This window comes from Plutella xylostella, chromosome 28, assembly GCF_932276165.1.
Source record: "Plutella xylostella chromosome 28, ilPluXylo3.1, whole genome shotgun sequence".
NCBI lineage: Eukaryota > Metazoa > Arthropoda > Insecta > Lepidoptera > Plutellidae > Plutella > Plutella xylostella.
The window spans coordinates 7,971,512-7,996,904 of NC_064008.1; the positions used below are offsets into that span (position 1 = coordinate 7,971,512).

At 38.6% G+C, this 25,393-nt stretch overlaps 2 protein-coding genes across 2 annotated transcripts in view; both read right to left on the bottom strand.

Annotated features, from left to right (window-relative positions):
* Nucleotides 1–17,401, bottom strand: part of LOC105393740 — a 111,037-nt gene extending 93,636 nt beyond the window's left edge. The window contains exon 1 of the mRNA XM_011565538.3: nt 17,170–17,401. The gene's annotated coding sequence lies outside the window, so the exon portion shown is untranslated. The remainder of the gene's footprint in view (nt 1–17,169) is intronic.
* A 3,446-nt stretch (nt 17,402–20,847) lies between these two features.
* LOC125490843 lies at nt 20,848–24,711 on the bottom strand. Its single transcript, XM_048631203.1, has one exon. The coding sequence runs from the start codon at nt 24,709–24,711 to the stop codon at nt 20,848–20,850; it is 3,864 nt and encodes a 1,287-aa protein (XP_048487160.1).
* Between the last annotated feature and the right edge of the window lie 682 nt (nt 24,712–25,393).

Here is a 25,393-nt window from a genome sequence, read left to right on the forward strand (position 1 = left end):
ATACGGTCTAGACCCCGGGAAAGAACATAGGCTACTTTTTATGCCGGAATTCCCACGGGAAAACTTTTTAAGGCGAAGCGAAGCGCGCGGGAACAGCTAGTAGTTAAATAAAATACCGCGAGTCGTAAAATAAATTGCTTTATGCAAATAAACATAGCAACATCTGAATACATTATTTGCGTTTTATACAATGACATGAAAGTTTATAAACCCTTAACCAAAACCATTAAATTAGAGTGTGTTTTCAAACAACAACCCGAAAACAATGTAAATTAGGTTTACCGAAATATTTCATCAATTTCCCACCTTTGAGTTTCTTTACGGATGGACCTTTAGTACGGGTTTTGCATTTTGCGGAAACGAAAAAAGTTTTGCTTTTCTTTTGTTATCTGCATACATTATCTGTCAAAAGTTTCTTGATAGTTTTCGATAGAGGTGCCATTTTGTATGGGAGAAAAAGTTTTTTTTTGGTTTTCGACCAACCATTACATTACCAGAGCGTAGTGGGAGATTTAACACAGTTTAAAAGGTCAATTCGGTTCTTCACAATGGCATTACACCGGAGGCATGGTCTGAGAGCGTCGTGGTATTGTTCTTTAAGAAGGGTGACAAAACCCTTCTGAAGAACTATAGACCGATCTCGCTTTTAAGCCATGTATACAAGCTGTTCTCAAGGGTTATCACGAACCGTCTTGCCCAAAAGTTAGACGAGTTCCAGCCCCCAGAGCAGGCTGGGTTTCGAAAAGGCTTTAGTACAATAGACCACATCCACACAGTAAGGCAGATTATACAGAAGACCGAAGAGTATAATCAGCCTCTGTGTCTAGCCTTTGTTGACTATGAAAAAGCCTTCGACTCCATCGAGACCTGGGCAGTTTTGGAATCCTTGCAGAGATGCCAAATCGATTGGCGCTATATCGAAGTGTTGAGATGTCTGTACAATGCCGCTACTATGACTGTCCAAGTACAGGACCACAAGACAAGACCTATCCAACTGCAACGTGGAGTGAGACAGGGGGATGTGATATCTCCTAAACTGTTCACCAATGCATTGGAAGATGTCTTTAAGACGTTGGACTGGAAAGGACATGGCATATGTATAAATGGCGAGTACATGTCACACCTCCGCTTCGCGGACGACATCGTTATTATGGCAGGATCTCTGCAGGAACTCAGCTGGATGCTAAGTGGCCTAAATGCTGCTTCCCGACGTGTTGGCCTCGGTATGAACTTGGACAAGACGAAAGTCATGTACAATGCTCACATCAAACCGGAGCCGGTCGCCGTTGGTGAGGCAACAATCGAAGTTGTGCAAGAATATGTCTACCTCGGGCAGACTATTCGGCTAGGCAGAAGCAACTTCGACAAGGAGGCTGCAAGGCGCATCCAACTGGGTTGGGCTGCATTCGGGAAACTTCGTCACATATTCTCCTCAGCCATTCCTCAGAGCCTGAAGACAAAAGTCTTCAACCAGTGCGTCCTGCCAGTGATGATGTATGGTGCAGAGACGTGGACGCTGACGGTAGGACTGGTCCACCGATTTAAAGTCGCTCAGCGTGCTATGGAGAGAGCTATGCTTGGGGTTTCTCTGATGGATCGTATCAGAAATGAGGTTATCCGTCAGAGGACTAAGGTTACCGACATAGCTGTCAAAATATGCAAGCTGAAGTGGCAGTGGGCTGGTCATATCTGCCGAAGAACCGATAACCGTTGGGGTAGACGAGTTCTCGAGTGGAGACCACGAACAGGCAAACGCAGCGTGGGACGCCCTCCTGCCCGCTGGACTGACGACCTTAGGCGGGTGGCGGGTAGTGGTTGGATGAGGAAGGCCGAGGACCGAGTGTTGTGGCGCTCCTTGGGAGAGGCCTATGTCCAGCAGTGGATGATTATTGGCTGATGATGAAAAGGTCAAAACTAAACGTGATTTTTTTAGGATCAAACGACAGAAAAAAAACATCATTACATTACCTCTAATTCCTTTCATTTTTGTTCGGTAACTGACGGCCTTTATGTGATTCTAGTATACCGATTAGTATTTTTTACTGTTTTATTATTTTGGTTACCTATAAATATGTTATGTTAATAGGCAAACGCAGCGTGGGACGCTCTCCTGCCCGCTGGACTGACGACCTTAGGCGGGTGGCGGGTAGTGGTTGGATGAGGAAGGCCGAGGACCGAGTGCTCCTTGGGTGAGGCCTATGTCCAGCAGTGGATGATTATTGGCTGATGATAAATATGTTATAGGTATTCTATTTTAAGATACCTTCAACTACAGAGTACTAGCAAAAGGTAAAAGTACTTTACAGTTTTGGCCTCCAGCTAGTTATTTATTTACTTATTTATTTATTAAGGGTCACTTTTACCAAACGCTAAACTTATTTAAAATTGTATTTAAATCAAATTTTAAATACATTTTGTACTAACTGACAGACGTTTGACAGGCTACTAAATATGTTTAGCGTTTGGTGAAATTCCACCTAAAGATAGGTACACCAACAGCATACATATTATTACAGTTATGAAGACATAATGAAAACATACTTCCGAATTCATTTCCATTTCACACTTTCAAGCTTGAATTCGGTGCGAGATGAAAGGGACGGATTAAAATGCAACAGACCTCGTTCGTGTAATAAAAGTTTTAAAACGGTAATATTAAATTCACGGTTGGTGGGCAAGTGTGAACACGGGTTTAACTTAACTCTGCCTATTTGCAATTGACTTTTTGTATATAAAAAAAATAATTAAGTATTTAGTTTCATTAAAGAATACATTTCTGAAGATGCTTGCTTTTAACTATTGCTTTGAACTTCAATAAGAGTCGAGCATAATATCTGTAGTTTGTATTATATTACACTCACAGGCAATGAAAACGTTCCACTCGAAAATCACCAAATTCCTCCTAAACGATAAAGGCTAGCTTAATTACGCCTTCTGCAACATTGCAGTACATTTAACAGAGAATCAGGATGTTACCAAGTAAAAACGTTAATATTTTATTAAAAGTTTAAATTAAATGCTTGAAAAAATAGGGGTCGTTTGGAGTCGGTATTTTGTGGAACTATTTCATTGCCCGTGAGTGTATAAAAAAATGCTTTGTAACTTTAACAATATTGTAACTAACCTAACCTAACACTTGTGAAAACCTTAAATGATGATGATATCTGTGTGTGGTTAATTATTATGTTGAGTTTAATGCCTTTAAGTTTAAAAGCAAAAAAAAAACTCATAAATTGAACATATTTTTCAAAAGTGCCAAGTACAATGGGCCCCAAATTGGTTTTTAACAACCTTTTTTTAACTTTTGATAATATTACATACCTACTGAGTCTGATTGTATTTCTAACTTGGCTTCCCTAAAACAATTTGTTCTTTTTATACTCGGTCATCGCGTTTGATTTTGATATTGAGCTATTGAATTGATTTCATCAATTGTGTTTGTGTTTACCATAAATATTTACACAATAACTGAATTCTTTGAAATGAAATTTTTCGGGAAATTCTCAGTCACTAGCTTTAAGAAGCCCACGCAACGAGAATCAAATTATATTCCAATCCTCTACTTTATTAAAATAATAAAGTCGGTAAATGATATTTATTGTAACAAGAATCTTCTCCAATATATTTCCTATAGAAAAAGCATTGTATTTATGTAAATTAAAAAAAAATATATTGTAAAGAATATGACGCCATTTTGAAATTTAAACTGTAAGACCAGCACACATGGTGAAACGCAACTACAACGAAACTGCAATTACTATTTAATTTTGAGTTCAAACCGGTTGCGACGTGTGTTGTCTTTCAAAGGTATCTATGGCATAAACTCAAAAAAAATTGAGATCATTAAATTATTGATAGAATGAAAAAGTTACAGTGACAGGGCATCATGTTACTCCCTAATGGAAAAGGCTAGCTTTAAACATAATATTAAAATTATAAATAGGTATTTCTAAATAAAATAATAAACTTACCCTTTACACAATATTAGTTTCTACATCACTTACCCTTGATAGAGTAACACTGAAAATATTTGAATACTTTCAGTAAATTTTATGAATAAGTTGATTTCATCCAAACCCTAGCCAAGTCGCTTGAAGTTTAAACGATGTAGCCTTTTCACAGAATAGCGGGGGTGGAGTTTTGTATGAAATAGGGAATTTTTCAATTAGGCTAATGTATGGGTCGTTATTTAGTGAGTTGCTGAAAGTTATCGTTTGTAAGGAAATTATGGTAATAGCAGTAAGGGCGTCATCTGGAGTTTAGACTTAGGTAAGCTATTTTAAGAGAAAAATACCTAACAAGTAAGCTTTGAATAAAAAAATAAGGATTCAATAAATCGCTGAACCAGACAAATTACTTTTTTAGCTTTTAACCGCCATTTTTGTACCTATGTGCTAGAATATGATTAAGTTTTGTATTTATTTCCTTTTTGTGTACAAATAAAAAAAAAAAAAAAAAAACACGCACTCACGCCTTGTACTAATGTAGGGCAAAACACCCAGTAACTGACCATGTGCCAGTAACTGACCACCTTCCTCTTCAACTCCAATAAATAAGAAATATAGCCAAGCAGGGCCATCTAGTAAACATCCAGTCTATTTTGTGGTTCATTGAGAGCATTACTGATACAAAAGATTTTGCCAGCCGCCAACAGATGGATAGTGAGCGATCGAAAAAGTTCAGTTGGCGCGCGAACCGAGTAAATTGCAGTTGTGACTAACGTATTTGTTAAGGTAAGTGAATTTTTTTATCGTAAAATTTACCATGAAAAAAATTGAAATCATTGAAAGAAAAAATTATACCATATAGATTTAATTATAAAGATTACGTTTTTGGTAAGATTCAGCTTGTTATTTCCCGTTTGATTGTTTTTAATGGGGTGGACAGTTACTGGACGACAAAACAGCGACTTTCAGGTGGGTCTAGGTGGTCAGTTATTGGGTAAAATGGTGGTCAGTTACTGGTATTATTATATATTATATATTTTTACAGCTTTCAGCGAGATGAAGAAGCGCCAAGATAGCAAAAAAAGTAGAGAAAAGGCAATTCCACTTGTCTGAGACAAACTAGGATCAACAAGACATTCCAAAATAATTCAGGGTGACATGCAAGCACCTTTTAAAATATAGAGAATTCAAACACAAAGTCCAAGTTTGTTCCAGATTCGGTATTAGCTGATGAGGAAGATAAAAACGCTAGTGGAGCATACTATCAGCCTAGGATAATGTGGATTCTCCAGGATAAAGACAGATGTCACCATTTTTCCTTAAAGATAATCCTTGGAGCAGTCCCTTCAAGAATGCAAGACCTGGAGACAAATGGCTTTCACCATCTCACTCTATGAAAAGATAGCGCTTCTGAACCAGATGAAATTGGTTCCCCGAGCACAAAAGCACTTGGCGGCGAACAAGATCTCAATGACGCTATTAATTACCCAACCCGAATATACGTTACCGACGAAACGCGCCTCCACATTTTTCCAAAGACAGGCAAAGCTACTTCAGCAAAATAGTAAAAAGAAAGCATCACTACAATGCTAGCACCCTCAGCCGCGTGCACCAACACGCCCTTCAATGGCATTATGAACGGCCAGCGGATTTCAAACAGAACGATAAAATTGGCACACAAGAAATGGGGAATTCTTCTATAAGTTGTTACCACGACCAACACCCAGCCATTTGGAACCGATACCACAACTATCCGGAATCCACTGGCAACGCTATACTATCATTGGCAGACACATTAGTCCAGCAGCGGAAAATGCAGAATGTACAGCGATGTTCTGCTTCAGTGACGCCTCTTCAACGAGGCAAAGATTCCCTGTCCCCCTTGCAGAAATGACTACTCATGTCTTTGGCCAAATACTTACCTACGAAAGCACGTTTCAACAGCATCCTAAATATTCCAGTTGAATCCTCAACAAAGTCATTGAAATCCCGTTCGTCAAGGCATCCATCTTTGTATCCTGGAAAACTAACCCCCAATATCTGATTCGGTCATAATTACAACGGCTAGCCTCAATGACTCTTTTAGCTCCACTGAAAGTCTCTGGGTGGGGTTTCAGCAAAAATGAAAACCATCTGTCTCTGGTCCTACATCCTTGAAAGGACCGGCGGGGAAAGGGCCTACTTTTCCGGCCGACAATACAATCCGCCACGATTCCTCCTCCTCATCAGCTGATACCGAATATGGAAAAGACCGGCTTTAGCGCTTGGATTCGCTACTTTATATTTAAGAAAATGCTCGTTTCTGGCACCATGAATGCTTCATGGGCCTGTCCCACTGATCCTGGCTTGTTCCGGACAAACAAAATCGCCCTTTCTGTGACTTATCTGAAGGTACTACATTGGGGCCACTTAATCTCCCTGAAAGATGTAAATTTAAAATGCGTGTTCACTATGTGCATGTATGTTTTATTCATTTGTTTTTAGTATTTAACAAAAATGCATAAACTTGTGTTTTTAATAAATAAATGGTTGATTATTAGGATAAGATATCATTTAAATTATGCATTAATCTGATTAATTAATTTAATGCACTTTTCAGTTAAGAAACCTTGAGCAAAAGTGATGTGTCACACATTAAAAGAGACCAGAGGATCGGTACTATTACATGAAGTAATCAAATAAATAAATAATAATAAGATTTAATCATAATTCCATTTTTAAACCATTTTAAATTGGTGGTCAGTTACTGGCATCGAATGTGGTCAGTTACTAGATTTTAGTGGTCAGTTACTGGGAAAATCACTACTTTTTGTTTGCAAAAATATATAAAAAAATGAATAACTTCTACATGTTTGCTATTTACTCAGGAATGTAGCTCTGTTATTCTAGTTTCTAAAACAAAAATCGGATTTAATAAGCGATAAGAATTGAGCCCGCTACAGATAAATTACTGGAACAACTCCCTTAAGGTGGTCAGTTACTGGGTGTTTTGCCCTACTCCCTTGCGGGGTAGGCAGAGGTGCATTGCTGCACCCACTTTTCGCCAGTGTGTTTTGTTAGTCCCAATGTAATAGGGGGCGGGCCTATTGCCATTTTACGGGCACATCCAACAAATAAAAAACACCCTATTTATCTATCTATCTAGGTATGTACTTTTACGCATACTTTAAACAGCATTATTGAAAAATCTATATAGTGTATAATCCATAGAAGTAAATAAAGAAATAATTGATATAGAATTGTAGATAAGAAACGCACAGGATTTTGCCTAAAGAAACTCCGGAAGATAGAAATTTCTCTATTTATCCTGAGACATGGCTGACATGCCAACTACACTCTCCCGTGGCTGTGACGTGAGGATGCAATCATTACTACATACGCTTGTTATTATTGAAAAATGTGAAATACCGACGATATAAAATAAAAGATTTGAGAGAAATATTTATTTCATGAAAGTTTTTATCTTGGTATCTTCCTTTAATCCTATCACTTTCTCCACAACACCCAAGGTGAGCTGGAAGAGAATGCTGTTAGCATTAAGTTCGCCTGTACATATTTATTATTGTGCAATAAAGAATTCAATAATAATAATCCTCGATGCATCCAAGTCACCCATTTTTCACAGTACATTTTAACTCACGTGGTAGGCATAACTGTATCGCCGTATTGGAATGAGTGTAATGCACTTGCAACATCTAAAATTTAAACATGTAGGTTTATCACGAAATTTTAATTCAACGTGAGAGTACTTAAATTTTTTAATTAAGAAGAATTGAGTAAATCTAGTAATAATGTCATATAAGGTAACGGGTCCATATTCCGAGGTAAATAACAACATTTGAAAGTAAGTAAGAAAAATAAGCATTTGTAACCATCAATATTGATGTGAAATATTGTCTTCTGTAAGAATATACGTTAAATTTTATATTTCTTAACACAGATTCATTGATAACACATTAATTATACTTAAAAAAATATAATTTATTACACATGTCGATTTGCCCTTATACCGAGGTAGGATTATGGTTTCTTCCATATACCGAGGTAGCCTGTTCCATATTCCGAGTTAGTCCTGTCAGTGGCTCCATGAGTGTGGCCATGAACATAAGGAAATTACAATCTAAAATATCGATATACTTTTTTAACCCTAAAGTACTCCAAATAAATTTAATTATTCTAAATAGTAGTTGAAAATAATGAAAAGAATTAAATACTCTCCATTTATATTGGTTTTCGTGATAATTTCTATTATTTATGTAACATTTTCATAATTCATTATTGCAACTGGTAACATTGGCTAGAAAAAATATTCATAATGCTTCTATGATGTTCTATGGACTTTTCCAAGCGATTAAAAAAAAAATAGAGTAGAGATGGGGTAAATTGATGAAATAGTGACAGTAATCGAATATAATCGATTATTGAACTCGAATGATTTAAACATTTTTTACTATAGTTTTTATCTAAGTAAGGTCTAAAATTTTTCCACGATATTTTATGTTCTTACTTAAATGTTTAAAAGTTGATGATACGTAATAAAAGTAGATGTGTAAGGGATGAGGAAAAGTATCGAATACTTACAAAAGCCAAATACCTTATCAGTACTAATTTCCGATGAGTACCTAATGTATTTACCATAAACGAATATGATTATAATAAAAGTATCTACCCAGGAATCGATCCAGCATCGATTATTTTTTCATTCAAGCATAGGTCGGAAGCAAGGAACATTGCACTAGGTACATCTCTATGGCGCATGCGCGCTGGACTGGAGGCGCGCCGGCGCCATGTTCAATTTTCCGCCGAAAAGTTTGCCGCTATTCTTTGAAAGTATTTTTGTTAAGTCTTTACATTAGAAAACAAACATCTTTTATTAAATTATTATGTTTGTATTTGCAATATGCCATTGGAAAATCGATAAGGTAAGCTTGTGTGCGAATTATTTTAGGAAATTACGTAAAATGGAAATATTTTTATGTTTTTATCAGTAATTTGGCATCAGTTTAGTTACTAACCTAGGTTTTTGTTCTAGCGTTTTCGTTTCTAAACTCACTAAGTTTTGTGAAAATGGGTACCAACTTATAAGGATAAGCTTAATTCTGTCAACTATCCATACAATTTACCTACTTACTTTATTTTTCAGTGACAACAACAAGAAAATGAAAAAATCAACCAGACCCCTAAACCAAACATGAAATGCAGTATACAGGACATTCATTTATCTGGGAATTCTGGGATAACAATATTACAACGGCCATCAGACCTCGAAGTAGAAGGATAATGGAAATAAAATACAGAAATGAAATTAGGCAATTGTGTATATAAGTGTTATAAAAACTCCACGGTCGTGTGTGTTATTTTATTCACCCAAATAAAGTTTTACGTCTACAAATTTCTTTCTTTCTTCTTTTATAAAGAGTAATAAGTAGGTAGTATCTAGTAGTAGTTTCGTAAAGTCAGGCATATCTATCCACACCCCTTTTATATTTTGGAAGAAAGTCGCTAATTCATCTTGATTTTATGGTTTGATGACGGCATCGGATGACACTGCGAAGGTGTAATGTAGTCATATTCCGATTTCCGAGGTACCTACCTATGTAAAATGTCATACTCCATATTAGGGGTTCAGCAAGTATTTTAATAATCCATATTCCGAGTTATCAAATTATCGATTTAGAAACAACATAGATTTGTTACTCAAATCATACATAAAATATTGGTAAAATTATGTATCACTTACGTTAATAGCGATGAAATAACACTGTTTTTTATCATTTCCAATATACATACTAAGTTAAGGTTTTCTATGTAACCATGATTTTTGGGTCAACAATTATCGTGTCATATTAAGATTCCTAGAGGATATTTTGTACCGCCGAATTAGGTTATAAGCTTGTCACGTTCATCATTATTATTATGTAATCAAGCATATACTTCAAATGTTATTATTTGTAAAGTTATAAGCTAAAAATCATGACATAGTATTTTTCCTTATACCGAGGGTAACTCGGAGTTAGGAACAACGTATAAAAATCAGGCCCTTATACCGAGGTATTTTGTTTTTGAGTTTAAAGGGGTTAAATTAGTTTAAAAAGAGTTAAAATTTAAATTTAATGTAAGTATAACAATATAATAAACTAAATATAAACTATTTACAAAGTTGAACGTCGTATAAATATTAAAAAACACAATTATTAAATATGGCTGGCCTTACGTAAGCCGGGTCGCGTTTGTATGAAAAACATGGCGGCGTCGCCCTCACGGCACATTACATGAGTTTTTAGTAATTTTAGGCAATTTTAAACATATTTACTACATCAAGTAGTTTCAGTTAAAGATAATGAACGATTAAATGTAATTTTAGAGTATCCAAACCTATTAAAATGAGTAATAATCATGAAAATAAATATAACTCGAAATAAGGACGCCATTTTGAATACCGCGATATATGGACCCGTTACCTTACCTACCTGTTATTATTATAACATAATATACCGTTTGTCACCGACACAATAAAGAAGAAGAAGAATATTACGCTTGATCAATCTACACATAAAAATATGCCGCGGCGTAGTAAATTTCGTAGCACACTACGACCGTAGCACACTACGGCCGTAGCATACTACGCACGTAGCATACTACACCCGTAGCATGCTACGTCGTAGCCGTAGCCCGTAGGAATGCTAAGCTATAGGCCTGTAGAGATTGTGTTTGAATCCACGATCATCCATAATTTATTTCATTGTTGTTGTTTTTATTCCTAACCGCGTGAACTAGGGTAGTTATACGTTCGAATGTCTATCTGTCTGTCTGTCGTCCCTATAAAAGTGCGCAAATATTTTAATTTTGCACGTATATTTTTACTGAAAGATGAACAATATTTTAGAAATATTTTTAATACTTCCTCACGGCTCAGCTAACAAATAAATTGGGTGAAATTAGATGTAGTCATATACAATGAGATATAATGTGCTACAATTTTCAGAGTATTATGATGTAATGTAAAAATGTGTAGGTACCTACTCGTGTTCCCCAGTATTCAAGTTCATTATTTTAATTAACGAGACCACATTTCAGAGAACTTGATTATATTAAAAAGGAATTACAAATACTTATTTTAACTTCCCGAAAACTGAAGGATAAAATAAACTTACAGCTATTTCATTGGAACTTCGTCTACATTCGGTTATAACTAAGTGCATGTTTCATCTTTTGTGCCGAAGGCTTTGAATGACAAAGAATAAACTTTTGAGAAGCTCAATCAATTTAGTTGAAAGGAAACTAAAGTTGCACTGATATTACCTCTCAAATAAAATGATCGTAACGGCTAGTTTCACACCGGAGAAGGTCAAATCAAGCAGAACTTAAGTTCATGCTTAGATTGATTTATACAAATAAAAAACTGCGCCACACAGAAACTAGTCTAAGGGCCACTTGCAGAAACATATTAAATCTAGATTTAGTGTAAAATCTCGATTTAGTGTCAAATTTTATATGGACTGACGTTTCTTAAATCGACATTTGACACTAAATCTAGATTTAATATGTTTATGCAAGTGGCTCTAAAAGTCAGCAAAGTTTTAAAGTTCTTAACACAAGGAAATAATATAGGTATTTGACATATTATACATATATTAAAAATACATAATATACGTATTTGACAGATTATATAAATACGATTGCTATTGACATCTCTAAATTTTGCACACTGGCGGCTATAGTCTGTTTCATTGTACGAATCCGTTTTACATTAACAACACGTGTTCAATGTTCAAGTACAATCGTGATGAATTATTCAATAACATAACTACCTACCGACATAATATACATACAACGTATGCTCGCCTCATTATTGGAATTGAATATTAAGTATGTATCTTTGAAACGAGCAGGTTCTGAATAATGATGATGTCATTAATGACGATCTTTTTAGCTATGATTTGACATGATATAACAACTGAAAAACACTTAGTGCCAATTTCTCCAGTCTCGGTTAGAGTATAACCAGGGAGTAATAGTTAACTTTTGACACATCTGTCATGAATTTTATATGCTGATGACGTTTAATTTATAAATCAATCCCTGTCGGTAGGATAACCGACAATGGAGAAATTGGTACTCGGCATTATAAAATGTACTATTCATTAGGTGATTCTTCGAAAATACATTCTTTGTCTGATTTACATGGTCATTTTTTAATTTCATTTTTAGCTCTATAAAATATGTTTATATGAATATGGATATAGCAAATAACATATAATTGCAAAAGGCGCTCGTTTTTATCAAGTAGTTTTTGAGTTATTGACGTTACAATTTTTTGTTGCCATATGAATCAGAAAGACGGTCTCCAAAGAATCACCCATTACTAGTTACATAATTGCTTTTATTTGTTATAATTATTATGCGTATTTGGAATAAAATCTGTGTCAATATACATGTTAATATTTTTCATGAATACTTAAACTGGCATTCATAAGTTGGCGAGGTCAAACAGAAGAATTAGTTTATTAGAAACTATCTAATTATCCCGTTGCTTTGGTATTAAATTATAAGTTTGGTCGCGTGATGGAAAAAAAACTCTAATTTATTTTCATGACATGTATACACTTTGGATTTAGATTTACATATTTTTCTTGTCTTATAACATCGCAAAACTTCTAATTTATATGTACTCATTTCTTAAGCTCATTTTATATTCAATACCTCGCCTAAAACAGCAGTAAATCTTTGATTCACTACATAAAGTCGCACCTGTAAATTTGATAAGCAAATTGATCAATGGAACAGTCAAAAATATATTTCAAAGTTATTCGGTCGTAAACTCAGGACAGAGTTTATGAACCCAAAGTAATATTCGATTTCGCCTTTCAATAGGACTTTATCCTCTAAAAGAATAAGGAAGATAGTGATGTGACGTCGTAGCTACAGTTGATAGATTTTACGATTACATTACGAGACATATATTTATACTATAATTATTTATTTTATATTCATATATTTAACCTATATATTACGAGTAGAGTAAGGCCCCAAAAATAAATCTAATAATCTTCACTCCAAGAATTTACCCACAGAATTATCTTTTATCACGATCTTTTCGACAAAGTTCAATATCTATGTAATTCATATTTTATTGAAGTTAATATTTTATTCCCTATTTTGACCAAATCAGGATCATTTTGAACAAATTTTATTGCATTAGAAGTTTTGCATTTTAATCTTGTAATATCATTCTATTCTATTCTATTCTCTGTGGGGGTGTAAGTACCTGCACCTGGCTCTCTCCTGAACTGGAGGTGTAAATGATATCTGACTCATAAAACAGGTCCACAAATTGTCGAAAACCTCTCTAAAACCTTTTCAATTCCGTAAGTACCTATATAAAAATATATCTTTAAACCATTGATCACCATCCAGCACAGCACAAAATGTATTACCTACAAAGTGCTATCGTAAACTATATAAGTACAAGCTATCTTTTTTATCTATAAAAGATAAAATATCCGTATACTTTTAGTCTGACTTCGGTAGAAAACATTACAAGGAAACAGGACAACATTTATTTTTGTATTATATTTTTCTTTTATATAAAAATTACATGGTGAGGTTTACTAATACTAATACTTGAGTACTAATAGTCGGTTTTACAACTGATGATACCAAGTTAAGCACAAGTTAAGTTAGACATGCAGCGTGTTTGGATGAATTTTTATTGAGTAGCACTGAACCATGCTTTATGTAGCTATTCAAAACAGTATTTTTCTAAACCCGTAAACGTGACAACACAACGCTCTAACAGTGCAGCGATTGTAAGATTCGAAACCTCCGTTTACGTTGCGTATCGTCAATTGTCACTGTCAAAATGTAAGGCAAAGTTAGTTCCAAAAGTGACATTTGTTTTTTCCATGTTAGGTGGAATTTCACCAATCGCTAAACGTATTTAGTAGCGTGTCATACGTCTGTCAGTTAGTACAAAATGTATTTAAAATTTGATTTAAATGCTATTTTATATAAAAGTGACCCTTAGTGTAGTTTCGAAAATAGTATCGAATCCTGTGATCGGACCTCAGGGGTTTAAAAGTGAGCGTCTACCTATCGGTATCGTAGGTATCTGGTCAAACGGTTTCTCATAAATGTATGGAGAAACGGCGTCGGCAATGCCAATGTAGTGGACGCACTCGTGTGAATTTCTTTACAAAGAATACTGAAAACGATGCGTCCGTTACGTATGATGATAAAAGGCGGACACTGACTTTAAATGAACTGTATAGTAAGGTGAAAGGGGGAAAACTGAGGTCGTCATTGAAAACATCAACACCCTGTATATGACAGTATACAATGACCTCTTCATTCAACTCGAGTGTAAGCAGCTGCCTCCATATTGACCTATCATAGGCATATTGTCACATCACGACGAATCGATCCACTCAATGTATGTCATCTAAATATACACACGGAGAATTCAGTTAACATTAATTGAATCATAAGAGCTCGTGTTTATACAGGGTGTTGCAGTAAATTGGAGGCACTGGGTTGATTCAATTCAATTGTTTATTTATATAGAAATATAGTTTACAGCTTTGGAGTATTGCGTTGGTTAGGCATTATTATATTATGTAGAGGCATTTCATAAAATTAACGAAATGTCAGTTTTTGAAATGGATATAATTATACATAATGCCTAACCAACGAGGCGATTAAACTGGAAAGATGAATTGCAGTCTGTAGAAAATACGGTGAGTTCAGCATGTTTTGCCTTACGCACTCTTCGTTATGAAATTGACATGACTAACCTTAAACAAGTATACTACGCACTTGTGGAGTCCAAATTACGCTATAGTATTAGATTTTGGGGAAATGGTTTTGAAGGCAACATAAATAAAGCGTTCGTCGTGCAGAAAAGGGCAATAAGAACGATGGTTAGGATATCCCAACAACATTCTTGTCGAGACTACTTCCTAAAACTCGAACTTCTTACAGTACCATGCCTTTTCATACTAGTCATAACCACCGACCTAGTAAAAAAACTGCATGGCCTGGAAACAGAAACAGAGAGAAAGGAAAGGTTAATGACCCGAAGGAAATACCTCAAAATTGACATATGTCCAAGACTCAATGTTGTAAAATACTCACCTCGGTATCAGGCGCCTCACATCTACAATCACCTGCCAATTGCATTCAGAGAGATAACCTCCTACAGAATATTCAAGAGTAAATTGAAATCATTTTTGATAAAGAAGTGTTATTATTCGATAGATGAGTTTATAAATGACAAGTACCTAAATGAACTGTGATAATTTTATATACATTTATTTTGAATTTTTTTTCTCTAATTTAATATTTCCATTTCATAATTTTTAATTCAATTTTAATGTGATGTAAGTAATAGTTAATTATGTTTTTATTTGATATGTGAATATGTAATTGATTTGTAATAGAATGTTTAATTTTAAGATTTAGATTTAATATTAAATTTCATATACAATGTAAATTGTTACTGAATAAATACAATACAATACAATACGATTAATTGTATAAATTATAGAGACGATAATAATTTGAAAAATGTTGCTATATTTTTGCCATCATGCGTGACTGAAATCCCAGGTCATTTCGTAGATTTAACTAATTTAACATTTCACATAATTATGTTTGAAGACTAACGTTCAAAAACGTTTTCTTATTGAAGTCGGAAAGTCGTTGTCTTTATTTTCGGTGCATGTTTTAACGGATACGTTAGGTATTAATTTAATGAATACCAGCTTCGCTTCGCCTTAAAAAGTTTTCCGGTGGAAATTCCGCGATAAACAGTAGCCCATATGTTAATCCAGGGTATCAGATAACTCCATACCAATTTTCATTAAAACCAGTTTACTTAAGTAATAGTTACAATAATAAGTTTTTATAGTAAGAACTCATTCAAAAACGGCGATATCACGCAAAGTATCACGTGAGTACAAATGATGTAAGCGAAAAGCGGGTGACTCGCTTGCGAGACACCTTTTACTACCCCTTCAGGAATTATAGTCTTATATAGTATATATAATATAGCATTATGTATGTATTTCTGTGTAAATAAAAATTGACTTACAAATGTAACCTCTACCTTCTTCATCCAGCCACCACTGGTCAAAACATAAAACACATTGGTTATCCATCTTGAGCCATGCTACAACCGGCCAGTGGATAAAATTTACTGAAAATTGGCTTTCTGCATTGATGAAAAATTAAAATGGAAGTATGTACCCATCGTGCAGGAGGCAGCCACCCTGGGCATGAGCTGGCACGAAGTCGAAGGCGTGGCACAGGACCGGTCAGAGTGGAAAACTACACGGCGCCCTATGTCCCTGATTAGGGCTCCCAGGACCTGATCACGATGATTATAATGCCCTTCAGAACATTTTGTCATAGGAAAATGTCATCATATTTGTTCGAATTGGATAAATATGATGACAGATATTACATGATTTTTTTAGGACCAGCGCGAAAGGTAAATTTTTTTGAGCGGTTGACCCTGTCATATATAAGTCAATGGCTTTCCGTTCGAAGGAAACGATACAGCCCGAGTCGATTTTAGGCACCTGTGTATATTGGCTATCGATGTTGCTAGATGTAAAAGTCAAGTCAAATGCTTTCATTCATCCTATGAATAGAAAATTTTCTGATGTACGTTATTTTTTTATAATCTACTTTCCGGTACAATATGTTAAGCGACTAGCCACGGTACAACGACACTTAACTCTTCTATAATTTTAGAGGTGGTTTCTGAGATTGGGGATGCAAAAAAGCCTCCTCGAGTGACCTATCAATTGAATATTACGGGCATGACATATATATTGACTGACTTTAGTGTCAATTTCTCCATAGTCGGATATCTAGCCGACAGGGATTAATTTATAAATTAAACGTCATCTCCATATAAAATTCATGACAGATGTGTCAAAAGTCAACCGCTACTCCCTGGTTATGCTCTAACCGACTAGGGAGAAATTGGCACTTAGTGTAATTAGTGATTGTCACCGACAAGCTAAGATGAAAAAAAGATTATTATTGACTCCTCAGTATAATATTTTTACATTTAATATTATTTACTTTAAACACGCATGGTTATTTACCTGATATAACTTACGTACTTATGCAAAACATATAAAAAGTCGTTTCAAAACCACTCTTTAAATAAAAACGATGCAATAAAGAAATCAGTTTACTAAGTACAACTCACCTCGTTTATATTTCAACAACATTTATTCACTTTAGAAATAAAACACACAGCAAATCCACTTGGAAGAAAATCACACACACTCCGCAAGCACTAGCACAGAACCTATTTGATTTTTTAACTGTCACATTTCACAACGGTCTTAATTTAAATTTCGAACACTCGTAACGAGGCGGTTTGTATTTGGAACGGGACGTGTGTTCCGCTCCAACCAGCCAGCACTGTGACCCCCACCCAAGAGTTTCTTATCTGTGTGTGTATCCTATCTGCTAGAATCCGTTGACATCGATCCGTTTTCGAAATTAAAACTTTATCCTCGGCGAAAACGGTCCATTTTCCAACAACGTAAATCCTACAGCTGGAGCTCAGGGATTGGAGCAAAAAAGGTTTTATTTAGAGGGGTTATGGTTGAATTTTGTGTGGGAGGTTTTACAGACGTCGGCCGGAGTTCCGCGCATGCGTATTCATCGTTTCGATATTACATTTCGTTGCGGATTTCTCGTTACGTCCACGAATTTACGCTTTTTTAAAAAAAAAACGAGCAAAATTGTATCATAATTTTTGCTTTTAAGTTCGTAAGACCGTGATATTGATCTGGCAGTAATTTTATTCAAAGCAAAAGGTACAAAAGCTCGGTTCTCTAAATCATACAGCCGTAAATCGGTTACGTAAAAGTTTGGCGAAGGTTGCGGTCCGACCTTTGCAAATTACAGTTGGAATTTATTTGTGATTGATTCATTAAATTATTAATGTCTGGGAAAAATTGCATTCATTTTATTTATAGGTACTTTTTGTTAATCACAAATACATGTACCTACGTGATTTTTAAAATATATAGCTATAAATACACTCTTTAGAATAATTTATACTGATAACCTGAATTATTTGTAAGATCCGTATATTATTTTTAAGTATTACTTTAATTAACAGACAACTTCTATACTTTCCCAAATCGCAAAGTCCAGAACAAAATAATACCTACCACAGTAACTTATTATTATAAAAATATTTAAAAAAGAAAACATTATTTATCTGATCTGATAAAATGTGGCAGCAACTCCAGATTCAAAAAGCATATTATTATTTTATTTCTTGCAACGTAAAAGTCATAATATTTATATTCAGTGAGACCGAATAATGACTTTTATTGTTTTATAATCCGCCAAAGGATTTCGTTTTCAATATTCTGTAAGGAACCTTAAAAAGGTGCTTAAGTCGAGCAGTGCTTCGAGCACTAGTCTTTTGCCAAAACGGTCCCACTGCGGACAAGGAAAGGAGGAGGAAGTTAAGCCTTAATAAGGCATGGCAATACATTTTTTTCATAGGTTATCGCCCGTAATTCAAGTTAAGTTTAAAATAAGGTGGGAACTACATATTTTCCCTTTGCCCTATTAAAGGTTAAGCAATATCTCTTGTCTTTCTGTAAATATAATTATGTATATGAGAATCATAAATTATTATGTACAAAATTGATACAATTGAGTCGTAGACTAATAATGTAAGTAATCTAAGTAATGATGCACACTGACTTGTTTCTTTATGACAAAAGGTTCACGTGAATACCATAAGTGTTATTTTTGGAGATTATAGTGAGACTGCGAGTCAATTGCAATTTTGAACATACATTACGAGAATGGGGGCTCAGCTTTTCCCGAGTAGCCGATGTGTTCAATCAGCTCAACTGCTTTCTGCTTACCAAAATTTCATCCATATCCGTATAGTAGGTAGGTAGTTGTCCCGTAAAATGTACCAAACATGCATCCATATTGAAGTAAAAGTTATTCTTTTGCGATTATAAAACAAGGTGTTGCAAAAGTGGTATACTAAGCCGCCAGGTGACTCAGCTCAGAAGATCAATCTGTTTTTTATTTAGGTATTCTATACTTTACAAAAATAAATAAGCTTCTATAAACTATACCTACCATCACGTGACCCTTAGCAGTTATGACCACTTGGCACTATGGCACTTTTAATACTGCCCAAAATTTAAGTGATCACCACATAATATCTCCCCCTTCCCGTGTTCTGACACTTGACTGCGTTCATTTTGGCAATCGCCCAAACTTAAGCGTTGGAATAAAATTGTTATAACCTTTGCCCCATTGTGCGAACCGCGCTGGTTAAACGTCGCCGCAATATGGCTACCGGCTGGCTTCACAGACAGAGCTGGACGGACATCGTTCAATTCTGGTCACGCAAAATCGGGTTTTTGTGGGACGCCCTTTGCTGAGATCTGCTGTGACTTGGGGAGGACAGGCAACAGGGTAAATCGTGCAATCGATGCTCTTCCATAGAAAGGTTGTCTGGTAGAGATTTCTTTAATGCATACGTTCAAAAATTTAAAAAAAAAACAAAAAAAAACACACTCACGCCTTGTACTAATGTACTCCCTTGCGGGGTAGGCAGAGGTGCATTTCTGCACCCACTTTTCGCCAGAGTGTTCTGTTAATCCCAATGTAATAGGGGGCGGGCCTATTGCCATTTAACGGGCACATCCAAGACCCGAGAACAAATATCTGTGTTTAAACAAATATCTGCCCCAGCCGGAAATCGAACCCGGGACCTTCGGCTTAGTAGTCAGGGCCACTAAGCACTACGCCATTCGGTCGTCCAAAAATAAAATACAAAAAAAAACGTTATTTAAACGTAGTTATTCAAATTTGGTGATTTCATTGTTTTTTTATAAATATAAGATAGGTATAAGTAGTACACCTTTCGAAAATGAAACCTAATATAATATTGTTTCTTTATAACAAAGCGACCTTGTTGCTAGGATACTAGGAATCAAGCAGAATTCCAGCCGTTATTAAAAGTAAACATTTTCTTCGAGAAATGGGCAATTTTCTTCGGACTTTATCACCCTGTATAAGTGTGTTGTTTTAAGGGAAACATCCTGTGTATTCTGAGTCGTTAAATGAATGTACGTAACTCGAGACGTTATATATTATGAAGGACCAATGTAGGGTGACCATGGCCCACGATCATGTATGCGATTAAAAAACGATTTAATTTAGTTAATTCTTTTTAGGTAATAATACCAAATGCTATAAGCTGGAGGAGCAAGGGGGAAGTTTAAAGGAAAGAAACTGACCTGGCAGGAACGGTTGTCCGGCTGAGCAAATGCGTTTGACCTCTTCGAATTTCCACCCGTTCTTCTCCAGGTTGATGTGCTGATGTACCGGTGCGCGGCGTAGAGCTACGTGTGTTGTAGTACGCGGCGGATTGTGTTTCTATCGCGGATTGAGTGACGGGAGCGTAAGGTGCGTCGACCGACTCGAATCACGGCGGTGGTAGAAGTGGACGAGGGTTGGTCGTTGAGGTGGCAGATGACAGCTAGTGTTCATCTACCTGCAGTTTCCGTTAGGATAGGGAAGGTGGGAAGGAGTTACAAACATCTGTGTACCTGTCTGTCAGCTGTTTGTGTGTGTACCCACGAAGTTCCTTGACCCTATGCCCATGGCCCCAACATAAACCGCCCCCCAAAGAGCGTCTAGGCTCTTTAACGAGAAAGTAAAAACAAAATTTGAAAAAAAAAAAACATATAAGAAAGATGATTTTCCGAGGTGATTTTCCGCATGAAAAAAAATAAAGTAATACCTACCTAAAAGTTATAAAACTAAATTACCTACCTTGTAAAACCTTAACCTAACAGGGCGGCTGGGGTGGGACCCACAAGCCAGCCTAATCCTGCAAAGTGGGAAGTCGACACAGCTTAGCCATCGAACGCAGGCATGTGCCAGAGCCCGTCTTGAGTTTGACAACCCGCACGACCCCGTCGGGTCCAGGGTGCAGCTCGAGCACTCGTCCCTTGCGCCATTGTAGAGGTGGCAAGTGGTCCTCCTTAATCAAAACCAAGTCTCCCAACTGAAGGTTGGGGAGATCTTTGGTCCACTTGCCACGCTGCTGCAGAGTGTGCAAGTACTCCAGCTGCCACCTGCGCCACATGTGCTGAGCAATCTGCTGCACAAGCTGCCATCGCTTCAAGCGTGGCATTGGGATATCCTCGAAGCAGGGCTCGGGTGGCGCCACCAACGGTTGACCGATCAAAAAGTGCCCGGGGGTGAGCGCCTCCAAATCATTTGGGTCATTCGACAGAGAACACAACGGCCTCGAGTTAAGCACCGCCTCTACCCGACAGAACATGGTCATCAGCTCCTCCAAAGTGAGAATCCTATCCCCGATGGTTCGTTTCAGCAGCTGCTTCGCGGACTTCACTGCGGACTCCCATAACCCCCCCATGTGCGGACTATACGGTGGATTCATGTGCCACCTGACACCCTGACCAACCAGAGCAGCGTCTATGTCACTCTGCTTGCTCCGCAAGAAGGTTTCTACCTCCGATAGATGACGCCTAGCCCCCTGAAAGTTCATCCCACAATCGGAATGGTCATCCGACGCCATTCCCCTTCGCGACACAAACCGATGGAATGCTGCCAAGAACGCCTCGGTAGTGAGATCTGTGGTGACCTCTAAATGCATCGCCTTAGTGGCGAAGCAAACGAAGACACACAGATATGCCTTGTGGGACTTCGCATTTCGCAAAGTGGAGGCCTTTACTAGGAAAGGCCCCGCGAAATCAATGCCGACCTTCAGGAAGGGACGAATTTGGCCTACACGGTTGGGAGGTAAGTCACCCATGAGCGGCTGCAAAGGTCTAGCCTTCAGGCGGTGACACCGGTGACACATATGTATTCGGTGTCGAACCACACGACGCGCTGAAGGGATCCAGAACCTTTGGCTCAGCACCGAAATCAAGCATGCAGGTCCGGCGTGCATGTGAGTGACGTGGTGGTAGTCGACGATCAGATCGGTCAGACAATGCTTCGAAGGCAAAAGGATGGGATGCTTTGCAGAGAATGGCAAGCCGGAGTGCCGAAGACGTCCACCTACACGAAGAAGACCCTCTGAATCCAAAAATGGACTGAGCTGAGTCAGTCGCTTGAGGGGTTTCTTCTCGCGCAGGGCTGTGATCTCCTCAGAGAAGGAAGTCATCTGCACCAACCTAATCATTCTCAGCAAGGCACCATTAAGCTCCGAAACCGTCAATGGTTCCGGTACGACCAACGGGTCATGTTTGGTCGGATGATTGCGACTTCGAACATTGCGGATGAATCGCAAAACCCAAGCCATTGTTCGCTTGGTTCTTGATAGAGAGCTGTAGCGACCGAGAATAAAAGAAGGGTCTACAGCTACTACCTCTTCCTCGCTCGCAATGGTTCCAGTATGCACTTGGGCACTGGACGAGTTCACCGCAATGTTCTCCGGCCAAGTGGAAGGGTCGTCCCGTAACCAAGACGGGGACAACCATAAATCATGCCCGACAATTTCGTCGGGTCGAAGACCTCTACTGGCGCAATCAGCAGGGTTGAGCGCTGATGGAACGTGTCGCCACTCAGTTGAAGGAACGAGACCCTGAATCTGGGAGGCCCGATTTCCTTCAAAGACCCCTAACTTATGCGGTGGAGTGTGAATCCAGGCCAAAGCGATGCTGGAGTCACACCACGCAATTGAGTGGTCGACGATCATCTTACTCTGCAACACCGTTAAAACATGATGCATCATGCGAGCCAATAGGAAGGCTCCTGATAACTCGAGGCGCGGTATGGTCATCTTCTGCTTGATGGGTGCCACACGGGACTTGCCCATGAGAAGATGCACCGTCGCCTCACCTGACGCGTCTACCACGCGTAAATAGAGTACGGCTGAGTACCCAGATTCCGAGGCATCGCTGAAACCCATCAACTCACGGGTTAGAGGTTGATCAGACGATACAAATCTTGTAATCCGGGGCAGCCGTAAATTGACGAAGCCCTCTGCGAAGGAAGCCCACTCAGTAGTGAGTTCTTCGGGCAGAGGTTCATCCCAACCTAAATTGTGTGACCAAAGACCTTGTAAGAAGGCCTTGGCCTTGAAGGTCACAGGAGTTAAGTAACCACAGGGATCGTAGATACGAGCAACATTCGACATAATCTCCCGCTTACTTCTGCATCTCCCGAAGGGTGAAACATGGTAGACGAAGCTGTCCGAGTCCGAATTCCATTCGATCCCCAAGATCTTGAAGATGTTGTCCCCTGATTCCTCGAATCGAAAGGGACACTCCAAATGATCGCTAGGATAGCCATTGAGGACCTCATCACGGTTGCTGGCCCACTTCCGAACAGTGAAACCCCCTTGTGACAACACATCGACCACCTGCTGTTGCAACAGCTTCGCTTCCTCAATGGATCCGCAACCACTGACCACATCATCAACGAAGGTGTCTTCCCGAAGGATACGGGCAACCTCTGGACACTTGACCTCGTTGATGTTGGCTAACTCGTGCAAGACGCGGATCGCTTGATAAGCCGAGCTGGATACGCCATAGGTGACGGTTGTCAGCTCAAACTTCCGGAGGGGCTGGTCCGGTGACTCGCACCAAAAGATGGTCTGGTACCGACAATCGTCGTCGTGCATGCGCACATTCCGGTACATCTGCTTTATGTCGCAAGTTAACACGACTGCGTATGTGCGAAAGCGCAATATGACGTCCGAAATGTGCTGTTGCAGCTTGGGACCAGGCATCAAAATTTGATTCAGCGAAACACCGGTGGAGCTGGGATGAGACGCATCGAAGACCGCCCTAAGTTTGGTGGTGCTGCTGCTCTCCTTGAGAACCCCGTGATGAGGTATGTAGTACCTTTCGTTACAGCTAGGCATGGACACAGGCCGCATATGGCCAATTTCAAGGTAGTCGGCCATGAATGCGCTGTAGAGCTGGTGAAGCCTGGCGTCTCTCTGTAGCTTGCGCTCTAAGTTAAAGAACCTTTTCAAGGCGTATGTACGGGTATCGCCCAGAGGCATGTGGGTGGATTTGAAGGGAAGTCGCACAATAAACCGTCCCGTCTCGTCCCGAGTGTGTGTCTCCACAAAATGCCTTTCACAAAGAATGTTCTCTGGATCTTGCACGGCGGTGGCTGGAACCTCCTCTACCTCCCAGAACTTGGACAAGGTAGAGTTCAGCTCGTCGGTCGTGCAAGACAGAGACATGAGACTACACACTTGAGAGTTGACTGGCGCTTGCCCCATCAAAATCCACCCAAACACAGATTCATGCGCTGTGGGAAACCCTTCACCCAACTGGTAAGAACCGCCCTTGAACACCTGACTATACAGGTCCACGCCTATGAGGACATCGATGGGACCCGGGGTGGACAGCCTGTTATCTGCAAGCATAAGATGTTGGCACCGCTCCATGACACGTGGAGATACAGAAGCAGTAGGGAGACTACCCGTGATGCGCTTTAAAACTACAGCTGTGGTTACCAACCCAGGAGCTGACCGATCATGACGGGATGTCACTTGGATCTCAATGCTGCCATTGGTCCGCTGAGCAGATGAACCTCCCAAACCATACAAACTGCCAGATGAACTGCGGGGAAGCCGCAGCTTCTGGGCCAAATTCTCCGTAACAATTGATACCTGAGATCCGCTGTCCAACAAGGCTCTCACTATATGTACGTGACCATTGCAGTCAAGTACTCCGACCATCGCTGTTCCCAGCAGCATGGTGCTCTGCACCCTACCGTCGGAGACCGTCGAGTTGAGGGATGCAGCCGAGTGCCCAGACACTGCGGGTAGACTTTCAGAGGGCACTACCATAGATGATGATGATGTGGAAGCTATCGGAGGCGATGATGATGATGACTGTGATGGAGACGTTGAAGATGAAGATGATGGTGCAAGATGCAATTTGGTATGGTGGCGACCATTGCACACTGAGCACCTACTTTTTGATGTGCATCTATTTGCAGAGTGAGAGCGCAGACAAATTGTAACATAGGCGCTGCTGTGTGACTACCTCCTTACGTTGGCTAGGTGTCATGGCGTTGAATGTGTCGCAGTTATAAATACTATGGCTACCCCTACAGAGCACACATGAAATGTCCATAGCGGCAAGACTTGTTCTGGTTTGTGAAGTCCCCGGAGTCCCCTGGTTGCTTGAACCCCTGGAGCCACCAATAGCCTCCAACACCCTAAGCTGGTTCTCCAAGAAGGCAAGCAAGCAGGAGAATGTGGGTATGGTGCTAGAAGAACCATCGAGGCTAAGCTCAAACCTACTTCTAAGGTCTTGGGTAAGTTTCCTAAGGATGATGTGGAGTAATAAGAAGCTCCAGGACTTCACATCAAAGCCTAAAGCACCGAGAGCCATACTGTTCTCCTTAATAACATTAACAAATTTGCGGAGGTT